We start from the raw sequence: 12,201 nt of genomic DNA on the forward strand, positions 1-12,201 counted from the left end.
CCTAATTCATCTGCTTGCTTAGGACTCTGTCAAACATTTCCTTAGGAAGTAGACCCTATACTTACTCCTGCCAACTCACACACACACACACACACACACATACACACACTACACACCAGCTGCTAAATGCAGATGGCTTCAAATCAGATGAACCCCAGGTCTCTTCTTGTCATGTGGCTGATTAAAGGTAACAAGTGCTAACTTTGCTCTTGTTGATGTGTTTCATTCGTTAGAGAGGAGGCTTTGGGTGTTGTGACTCTACATGTCCCAGTAAAGATGACCTCATACCTGAGTCCACTTAGCCATTCTGTTCTCTGACCCACAGATATGTAGTGGTTCAAGTGTTTCCTAGCCTAGATTACATGGGCAATAACTTTAATTGGGTCAATAGGAAAGGGAAAGGGTGGCTAGCACAGGTAACGAACAGGTACAGGTAATGAACAGATACAGGTAATAAACAGATAAGATCCTTTTTAAAGGACAGGAACATTTAAAAATTTTCTACTTCTGTTCTCCTCCTACTAAGCCCAAATCTATTTTGATAGTTATGCTTAGGGAAGCAGACACTCTTCGCCACCGCATAGGAAAGTTAGAAAGATTTCTGCGGGGAAATATCTCATATAATAATAGGTGTGATAAACATTTTAAACTGCGTAAATGGTCCCTGTGTTCTTGGGAGCCTTCCATAATAGCTGATATTGATTTTTTAATGAGAGAAAAGCTGATGAAATACAGGCTTTCATGTTAGTGAATTCAGCCAACAACACTCTTGGGTCTCCTACAGATGTTTTGCTTTTAAGCAAGATGGGAATTTCATGGATTATTTTTTCCCCGATTTTCCCAGGAGTAAATAAAAAGGACTGTGGATATCTGGAAACACACTGCTCTCTACCAAGGACGAATCATTAACTCCACAGTAGACTCACCAAATGCTTGTGGCTCATAATCTTGGGTACTGACCATTCACAGAAGATAGAATTTATGACCCATATCGAGTATTTCTTAAGTTGTAATTGGGTTATGGTGTAGTAGATTGAGTCTTTTTTAAAGAAGTTAGCAAGAGTCAGTTTGAGAAAAAACTGAGGAAAATATAGATTACTCACATAGGTAGAAAATAAACTCTTACAAATTTAAATTTGTTTTTTATTTTATAAGAAGCTATACCAGAGAAAATGTGGTCCTGAAAACTTTACCGATGCTTTGATTATCACAGAATCCCATAAGAAAGAAACTTAAAAAGAAGGGAATCAAGAGGTAAATGACCAGAAACAGAGGTCATAAGTCACTGCTGTTTTACATATATTTATTCATTGATCAAATTGGTACACATTGCTTCTGATCTCTGTCTCAATTTCTATGAGAGTCTAAATCTAAGATTATATGCTTAATCTGAATTAGTGCCCTTCACTGCCAAATTTCCTCCTTTGCCTGAAAGTCAAGATTTGAATATTTAAAACATAGGGAGATATTTTGAAAATATTATATACCAGAAACCTTCAACGTCTGATTTTAGTATTATGAGAAATCATTTCAATACTTGATTAAAACACCATATATCTATCTCTACTAAATGAAATAACATCACATAAACTCTTTAATGATTATTTACTATATTAGGACTTATATGCTAAAAGTTTTCTTTTTAGGTAGATAGAAAAGTTTATTAAACAAGATAAAAAACCGCACCAATAGCTTTCTTAATCTATTTTTTCAAAAAGCTGTGCTTTCACATTGTTTTAACATGCTTATTTGTTATTCAGCGTAACTTTTGATGTCCTCTGAGAAGCAGCATAAACTACATTTGTGCTTTCCTGCTTTGGGTTTATTTTTGAGAGGTCTGTGACTGGCTAAAGTAGTTGTTACAATATGGTATGTACTCCTCGTATGCAGTTGTTGCAGCACTAGAGACATTTAAAAATGCTGGGTATCTCATTTACTTGTGTACATGAATTTTATCTTCCTTATTAAACTGAAAATTTTAAGACTGATTGGGTCTCATATGTTACTTTATCAATCAACCACAGTTTATGCCATATGGTAAGTACTCAAGAGCTCAAGGATTCATGAGCTAGAGCCTGCTAGAGCCCAAGAGGATACTGGAGTTGATAGTACCTAAATATCTGTTAAGTAAATGGAGTCAAAATTACAGACACAGTCCTTGTCGAGTTTCCTTTGTGGTATGAACACAGATTGTGCATCATAAGCCATCTCATAATTGCAGTATGGTCTAATAGAATTGGGAGGTAGAATGCAAATCTACCAATATGGATCATTGGCTATTACTGGAAAGCAAACTTGAAAATTCTGGAGCTGGGCAGACCTCGTATACCCAATTTACACTTGAAGAAATCTAAGTCTTTGTATATGAAGGACTACATGTTTCAAATATTTTTAGAAATCCTTATTTTTCAAGACAGAGGGAAGAGAAGTAAGGTGCATATGTTTTTTAAAAATTAAAACAAGGATATAAATACAATTTTCATTGCAACAAGGTCAACATTTATTTAGTACTTTTCAATAGAACTTTTCTGCAGTGATGGAAATGTTTTATATCTATGCTGTGTAATATGGTACCACTAGCCACATGTGGCTATTAAGCACTTGAAATGTGGCTAGTGAGACTAAGGAGCTACATTTTAAACTTTATTCAATATTAATTATTTAAATTTAAATAACTACACGTGACTAGGAGATACTGCATTGGACAGTGCTCTTACAGACTAACAAGGATCTAGTATAATAAATTAATTCAACCCGACTACATGACAAATACTGTGCTAAGTGCTATGTTAATTATCTAATAGGGTTATTATGAAATGTAAATCAATTAATGCCCATAAAGGACTTAGCATAGTGCTCATGTGAAGAACTCACTATTAGGTCACCTATTCATCAGTCCAACAAGGTAGATGCTATTATCTTCATTTAATAGATTAGCAAACAGAGCCTTATTGGAGTTAAGCAATATACCCTGAGAAATGTAGCCAGTAAAATTCCAAGCTAGGATCAAACCCAGGAAGGCCTGGCTATCAAATCTGTGCCATTAACAACATCTAATAGAATTATTGTCATCTGAAGGCTCTAAACTAGTTATTTTTGATGATTGTATTGACCCCAAACACCATACTGATTTACCAAAGCTGTGTTTCTCTCCTACAGTTCACTGCAATTACTAGTGTGTAAGTATGTGCCCAGAGGAATCACCACATTCTTCTCCCAGAAGATATTTCTATCACATTTCTCTCCTCTCACCCTGCATATCTGGTTTCCATCTCTTTGTATCAAATGATGCAGTGAAACATTAAATTTTCCCCTGCTAGTCAACAGAGAGCATATAAGACCATGAGTCAGGCGACCCAATGCATACTACTAAATGTACTATTGTCTCATTGAGTTGCTAGCAAGCCGTCTTACATTTTTGGCCCTCAGTTTCTTAATCTGGAAAATAGGCAAGTGATCAAAGGCAGAAATTGGGAGGGGAGCCAGGAAAAATCCTTGCCTGGTCCACATCATTGGGTTGGCACAATGTGTAAATGAGATAGTATTTTTAAAGCACTTTTGAAAAATCCTAAAGCACAATACAACTGATACAATATTTAAATCACTGTCCTTGATCTTTAATCAAAATATACTGAGACAACCCCTGAATACACCAATATTATTCTGAATAGAAACATTTGAGACAGCGACTGTGAACTAATGTAATGAATTATTAAGAAATGTGTTTACAAGCTGTACGTGGTACTTTCAGTTTGTTCATTCCTTTCTGTTTTGAACAGCTCTTTGGGGAACTCCAAGCCATTAGCAAAAACAGACTACTGAAAGAGAGACATAAATGAAGCTTATTATTTTTGTTTTTTCCCCAAAGGACTTACCATTTCTAGCAGGTTCAAGAGCAGTCGGCTGTGCCTTCTGACAATATTATAAGCTCGACAACAAAGCTCCACAAAATCTTGGAAATGCTGTGGGTTTTTCCCACCCTCTGTAATAAAGTACTCCATCTCTGAAGTAAAAATAAAAGGGGCTCGGTCCCTATAAACCAAAAATAACAGCAACCATAAGCAGAAGGAGAAATGGCTTTTAAGGTTACATCAGGCATTTACAACACCTTATTTCCATTTGAATTTTTTTGTTATTTTCTCTCTACTCTAATGATGAACCTCCTTCATTGTGGGACAGTTGGAGAAACTTGCTGAATATAGGCTCTGAATAACGTAACTGGGCTGTGACAGAGAAGGAAGGACAAGCTATTTTACAACATTGACCCATATTGTCTCAAATATTAAATCCAAGTTATATTTGATGTGAATATTATCCAGTGAAAATGAATGTAAAGGCCAACTAATAATGAAGGTGATTTTATGGAAAATACACTTACTGCTAGATTTTGAAATTATAGAACCGATCACGTATTTGATCTCATGATATTTTTATTTTTTGTTTCTTTTTTATATTTTATATTCATATTTTATAGTTTATATTTTTTTAGAAGATATGTTGATATATATTCATATAAAATAAAATATTTTATATTTATATTTTATAGTTTATATTGTTTTTAGAAGATATGTTGACCTTTTAGGAAAAAAGTTTCAGGTAGAAGCTAAGATACGTAATGACAAGTTCTTTTAGAAGGCAATCTATGAAAAAACAGATTTTACCAATTCACTGTCATATGTTTAGCAAGGAGAAAAAGAGACAGCAATATTTCATTTCACACTAGGCTCGATAAAAATACTGATCAGAAAGGAGGAAATATGAGCAGACCATGTTGGTATGTAAGTAATATCGCCCCCTGTAGTCCCAAGGTTGGAAAAACAGGAAAACAAAGAACCAGAGAGAAGATGCTGTTTCCTCTATTTTTGTCAGTCTTTTTCTCATGTTATTTGAGACAGGAGGAGACCTGAGATGAAGTGTTACCATTCCTAATAGAGATTAGCAGAGAGTGGATTGGAATCACCCCTCTGCGATGAGGTCTAATTCAATGAATGACAACAACAAGATGAAGAGTTTTGATACTGATTTGGCCCTCTAGAAGAATTTGAGAAGGGAATACAGTTTGGGGTAAAAAATTGACTAAAAAATAAAGATTTCTGAATGAATTGAAATAAAATATATTTTAAAATTTGAGCCTAGCAGCCTAGATATAACTAAGGTTATTCCAAACAGTAACTGAAAAAAGTGATGGAATATTAAGGAAGGCTCTTAATTTTTGTTAATAATAAAGAAAAACTGGCTTCTTTACTGTTGCTATGCTTAGCTATTTAGTAAAAATATAACGGAGTGAGAAATCTCACTATTCTGACTTAGTTAACCAGACTTTTCAGAAGTGTGGAAATTCGAATCAGAAAGCCACAACTTAGGTATTTTGTGGCTAACCTAGGGCAGTGGAATCTAACTGCAGGGAAAGTATTCTAAAGAAAATAAATAATCTACCTCTGTTTGACTGTAGTTTTTTCTTTTCTTTTATTTTGTGATCCATGCTACCATTGAATGTCAGGAGGAGAGGATGGTATAACAATACTCTCATTTAGCTTTATATTCATTCGTTTGATCATTCATTCATTCTACAAAAATTATTGAACACCCAGACATTGAGGAATGTGTGTTAAGAATCAAGTCCAAATTTTAAAATTTTTGCTCAAAATCCTTTTATATTTCGCCTTCATTGACTTATCCAACCTATATTCTGTGAGTTTACTTTACAGCCCTTTACTTTAGCCGAGCTGGCAGCAGAGATGTTAAAAATATGAGACATAGCTTCAGTTTGAATTCCAGACCTGCTGTATCTCAATTTCCTCATCTCTGACATGGATAATACCTAGCTCTTAGCATCGCTGTGAGGATTAACTGGCAAAATGTACACAAATGCTTGACACATAGAGAGGGCTACACACTTGTGAATTGTTGTGATTAGAGGCTCTGTGCAGAGGGCACAGACTGCAGGCCCTGTCAGCCAGGTTTCAAATCATCTTCTATCACTTAACTAGTTCTGTGACCCTGGGAAAGTTACCTATCCTCTCCATGCCTCACTACCCTCTTCTGTAAAATGGGGATAAACGTACTCGACTCTTGGGATTATTGAGAGGATTAAGTGAATTAAAGTACATAAAAGCACTTAGAACACAGCCTGGCACATAGTAGGCACTCAAATGTTAAATACTACTATTAGTCCTCAAACTAATAAAAGTGTTCTAAGAGCTGAATTTTGTCACAGCTAAATCTCCCTTCCTCTTAAAAAATGCTGACAGTAAAATCCCGTCCTTTCTTCAAGGTTTATTTTATTCCCAGCTCCTCCATGTAACTTCTGTGGCTCATAAAGCCTTAAATGGACTTTTGAATTTTGCTAGCAGTTTTTATGTATCACTCACCTATGTAGTCATCATTATTGTTAACATTTTAGTAGAATTTTAGCAATATTCCAGACTTCCACAATCAGAAAAAAAATCTTAATTTTATATATAAAAGTTTTCCAACAGTTTTTTCCTACTCTCGTAGTATATTTACTATATTGAACAGAACTTCTGAAATAATTTTAAAAGAGTCAAATTTTACAACTTCCTGAAATTTTCTAATGCAATAGATAGGCTTTTCTTTTCAATAGAGTGATTTCTCTTGGAAATTTTTTGTAGTTATGCTCAAGGTCACATGATAACACATTTCCTTCTTCCATGGAAACCACCATTATAGATTAGATGAAGAAATACCATGGCAGAAAGTCAAATACACAAAAGAAACATATCTAAATTAGAAACAATACAAACTAATAATATTGATGAACCCAATTTTAGCTGTGTTTAAATATTATCATGGTCTAAATTTTCAGTGGGCCCAACAATAAAAAATGCTACATCTTTTCCACGTAATTTGCATGGCTTACTTCTGAGCAATTTTAAAACACTTAGAATTAGACTAAAATTTTTCTATAAATGGAAGGAAGTCTCACATGTGAAATAGAATCCTGTGTCATCCCTACACATTGTAGGAGTCATAGCTGGGATGTGGTTTATCAGTCCACTCAAATGCAAGCCTAATCCAAGGCCGGAGAATTAATGTATTGGAGCCTATGCCTGAAGTTTAAGCAATACTTGCAAATCTGAGATATAAATTGGTTGTGGCAAGAGAGAAGACTGGAAACTATTTTGCCTCTTAGAGTCTATCTTGTTACTGCATTTTGAATCATATGTTGAAAATCTCTCATTTATAGCTGTACAAATACACCAGAAATTCTAGTTGTGACTATCTTACCCACCCCCCTCCCCCATATTAGTAGTTTTACCATTACTTGCCTAAGTTCTACCTGTACCTTTAACTTGTATTATTTCCCACTTCTGGTCATGTTCTCTCTCTCTCTCTCTTTTACCCGATGCCCTAATACTGACTAAGAGATCAAGATCAAAAATTTTTCTTGTAAGAAGTCTTCTCAAGCCAGGCCTGTTGGTCTAGTGTTTAAAGTTCAGTGTGCTTTGCTTCAGTGGCCCAGGCTCACTGCCCAGTCATGGAACCACACCACTCGTCTGTCAGTAGCCATGCTGTGGCAGAGACTCACACAGAAGAACTAGAAAGACTTATGACTAGAATATACAACTTTGTACTGGGGCTTTAGGGAGGAAAAAAAAAGAGAAAGGAAGATTTGTAACAGATGTTAGCTCAGGGCAAATCTTTCCCAGCAAAAAAAAAATTGTTGGGTCTTTAAAAAAAGAGAAATCTTCTCTAATTAACCTATCCCTTGCCAACTTCACTTATTTTGCTTTACCTTTTTACTTAGCCCTACAGCCAATATTTTTTATTCTTTATAGTCTCATGCAGTCTTATGATGTTTTCCTCCCAAATTATCTGTGTGATTTCCAGGGAGAGAGGATGTATTTTATCTTGCCTTTATATATTCTTAATGTCTCAAACAATATTTTGATGGTATTCTGTTATATGCAATGAATGCAACAGGCAATAAACATAGCTCACACAGTGAAGAGCTTGTGATAATTTAACAATTATGTAAGAAGGCCATGTGAACAAACTTACTTGTTATGATTTTGTCATTTTGTTGTCAGAGTTAATCTTTTTATTAACTTATGATCAATCTTTCCCTGAAATTATTATTCCATAAAAATGCTGAGACTATTTTATAGATTTCCAATATAGGTGCGAAGTGAGTAGTAGTTCAAAAATGTATATATGTACGTGGGAAATTTAAGAACATTTCTATTATAAACAGACACTAATTATTAAGGAGACAAATTCACTTGATATGGAAAATAGCAGGATAATTAATAATTTTCTGTTTGTTAGTACTTACGCATAAGCTTCCCTTTTAACTATACTTCCCTTCTAACTATACAAGTAGACATAATTTCCTTGTCTAAAGTCACTAGAATACCAAGATCATCATCATTAAGCATTAAAGATTGCCATTACACTGAGGGTACATTTAGGATAGGTCTCTGCCCATTAGGTGACTTAAATTTGACTAGGGAGGTATGCACCCAAAATGTTAGAACACTATAGTTATTTATCAACAAATATTTTTTGAGTATCTACAATAGATAATGAGAAGGCTTACAGATGAGGTTAAAAAATCAATATCCTAAAAGCAATAAAAATTTCTTGAATAGTAACAATAGTGTTTTGAAAAGATCCCCCTAGCTGTAATATGGAGAAGAATTTGGAACAGAGACGGCATATGTGGGTAGATAAGACAAGAGAATTTTGCAGAAGGTTTTCCTTTGTGTGTGTGAGGAATATTTGCCCTGAGCTAACAACCGTTGCCAGTCTTCCTCTTTTTTTTCCTCCCAAAGCCCCAGTGCATAGTTGTGTATCCTAGTTGTAAGTCCTTCTAGTTCCTCTATGTGGGATGCCACCAGAGCATGGCCTGATGAGCAGTGTGCAGGTCCATGTCCAGGACCCAAACTGGCAAACACTGGGCCCACTGAAGTGGAACATGTGAACTTAACCACTATGCCACCGGGCTGGCCCCTGCAGAAAGTTTTGATTAGATATGAGAGTAGCTTAGATTAGGATTGTGGCATGCAGATATAGAGACGTAGGAAGACTTACAAAAATACTTTGAAGAAAAAATCAAGAAGACTTCATGATGGTTTGGAGTAGGAGGGAAAAGAGGTGCTAAAAAGAGCTTTAAATTTTTGGCTTGTGTATCAGGAAGACTATAGCACAATATTCAGAGTGGTTTCACCTTCAAAGAAGTTAAATTTGAGGTGCCTTTGAGACATACAAGAGCAAATGAGGTATTCTGATACTTATTTCCAGATCACAGAGAAAAGATCTGGGCTGGAAGTAAAATTTTGTGAGTCAGATTTCCACTTCTGGGAAGACTGAGTAGGCATATGTTTCCTTATCCCTCTCACTAAGTACACTAAAAACCCTAAAAATTATATATAAGACAAACATAAAAAGACTCTGAAAGGCAAAGTGAAGAAGAGAGACTACCCAAGGACCTCAGGACTCAAGAAACAACATGGTGGTGAATTATCTAGGTTTTCTTTTTGCCTCATATATTCCAGACATGGGGTTCAAGGAGATAGGAATCTGGAAATGCCAGTGAGTGCAGACAAAAAGTCTTCAAGAAAAGCTTGGTCTCTCTAGCCAAAGGCCCAGGAAAGGGGTAGCCTAACAAGACGAAAACATTTAGACAATAACCATTCTACTCTAGCCAAATATTGAAGAAAAAACTGTGACCCCAATCTCTCACCACACTAGCCAAGGCCAAATTGGGGAGCCTAAACTTCCATTCTCACCAGGCTATAATGCGGCATCTCAATCTCCTGTCTAGGTGGTGTCAGAGACAACTCAGCAAGGAGCAGAGTATTGGTGGAGAGATAGACACTTAGATCAATGGAATAGGCAGCACAGAAATAGACTCATACGAATATACCAAACTGATTTTTGATAGATATGCAAAAACAATCCAATGGAGAAAGGATATAGCCTTTTGATCAGATGATACTAGGACAATTGGACATCCACAGGCAAAAATATAAACTGTGACCTAAAGCTCACACCTAATATAAAAATTAACTTAAAATGGTTTACAGACTTATATATAAAATGTAAAACGATAAAACTTTTAGGAAAAAATAGAAGAAAACATTTGGGATCTAGGCTACGCAAAGAGCTTTTAAGAGGATGAAACAAGTTACAGACTGGGAGACAATATTTGCAAACCATATAGCCAGCAGAGGACTAGTATCTAGAATATATAAAGAATTCTCAAAATTTAGCAGTAAAAAAACCCTGAAAAATACAATTAGAAAATGCACAAAATACACGAAGAGACATTTCATGTTTCTGCAAGAGTATATGCAGTTGGTAAATAAGCACAGGAAAGGATGTTTTTAACATCGCTAGACATTAGGGACATGCAAATTAAAATCACAAAGAGGTATCAGTACACACCTATCGGAATGGCTAAAATAAAAAGTTAATGACTACCAAATGCTGGCAAGGATACGGAAAACCGGATTACTCATACATTGATGGTGGAAATGTAAAGTGGTATAGCCACTCTGGAAAACCACTTGGCAGTTTCTTAAACAACAACAACATGCAACTACCATACAATCCAGCAATTATACTTTTGGGCATCTGTCTCAGAGAAATGAAAACTTACATTGACACAGAAACATACATGAATGTTCATAGAAACTTTATTTGTAATAGCTAGAAACTGGAAATAACCCATATGTCCTTCAATGGGTGAATAATTAAACAAACTGTGGTAAATCCATACTTTGGAATATTATTTGTTAGTAAAAGGAGCAAATTGTTGATACACACAACGGTTTGGATGACTCTCCAGAGAATTACACTGTGTTAAAAAAGCCAGTCTCAAAAAGTTATACACTGTATGATTCCATTTATATAATATTCTTGTAATGACAAAAATAGAAATGGAGAACAAATTAGTGGTGTCAGGGGATAAGGATGGAGGAGGAAAGCGGGGGAGAAAGAAGTGGCTGTGCCTACAAAAGGGCAACGTGAAGAATCCTGCGAGAGATGAAATTGTTCTGTATCTGGACCATGTCAGTTTCAATATCCTGGTTATGATATTGCACTATAATTTTATAAAATGTTACCATTGGGGGAAACTGGTAAAGGGAACATGGGATCTGTTTGTATTATTTCTTACAATTGCGTGTGAATCTACAAATATCTCAAGATAAAATGTTTAAATAAAATTCGTGTGAGTGGTCTGGTAAGATGGAACCCTTGGATATAGCTGATATCAGTTTGGTGGAGACCGTAGAGAGAGAAGAGAAGAGAGCTAAGATGAGTCTTGGGGATCTAATGTTAGTGGTTTGGTAGAAGGGAACCATCCTGCATTGGATGCTGAGAAGGGGAGAAAAACTAGAGGGGGATGTAACATCACAGAAGGCAAGCCAAAGAATTTTGAGGAAGGAATAGTCAATACTGTTGACATCTACTGATAAATCAGGTAAAATGAGGAATGAATATTATTGGATTTAACACTATGAAGGTCATTATTGATCTTATCAAGTAATGAAGAACAAAGCCAGATTGAAGTTGTTGTGGAATGGGTGGTAAGGAAAAGGAAGTCAAGAGTTTAGACAACTCCTTCAGGAAGTTTGTGAAGAAGAGTGAAATGGCATGAAAACTGGGGGTTTGAGGCAAGGTTATTTAAGCATTGGACAGACGATCACATTTAAAAGGGTTATTTAAGAAGGAGAGGATAAATAAATATGCAAGGAAAAATGAATTATGGACAGTATAATGTACATTAAAAGATGAGAGGGAAATGGCTCCAAAGCACAGATGGAGGGATTGACTTTAGAAATGAAAAACAAATATTCTGTTAAAACAAGAAGGAAAAAGTTTATGTGCAGATGTCATTATGTGAGCTTCGTATTGAGTATAAAAGCAGGCTCTGTTCTGACTACTTCTATTTTCTCAATAAAGTAGGAGATTTGGTCATCTGTTGAGGGGGGAGTGGAGAATAACGGGTAGGAGAGATCTGAGGTTTACCTCGTGAGGACAAAGCACAAGTCATTGTGGCGAGTGAAATAGTGAGATGGCTACAGAAATACTGTGGGGTTGCTGGGCCGTGAGATTGGCCCATTTGAAACTTGGGACAGCGTTTGCCCTGCAGTGTCGATGCTTTCTTGCAGTGCTTGGCAGCTGTGGTGTAGCACAGTGAAAGCAGATGAGTAGGTTAAGGCACATGCTTAT

The 12,201-nt window shown here is 35.8% G+C and overlaps 1 protein-coding gene across 10 annotated transcripts in view; it reads right to left on the reverse strand.

The window, feature by feature from the left end:
- PIK3C2G (phosphatidylinositol-4-phosphate 3-kinase catalytic subunit type 2 gamma) overlaps positions 1-12,201 on the reverse strand; it is a 363,044-nt gene that overhangs the window by 84,958 nt on the left and 265,885 nt on the right. For all 10 annotated transcript variants that reach the window (XM_046638270.1, XM_046638261.1, XM_046638263.1 and 7 more), the window contains one exon: positions 3,876-4,032. In XM_046638270.1, the coding sequence (XP_046494226.1) occupies positions 3,876-4,032 (157 nt within the window). The remainder of the gene's footprint in view (positions 1-3,875; positions 4,033-12,201) is intronic.

This window comes from Equus quagga, chromosome 1, assembly GCF_021613505.1.
Source record: "Equus quagga isolate Etosha38 chromosome 1, UCLA_HA_Equagga_1.0, whole genome shotgun sequence".
Taxonomy (NCBI): Eukaryota; Metazoa; Chordata; class Mammalia; order Perissodactyla; family Equidae; genus Equus; species Equus quagga.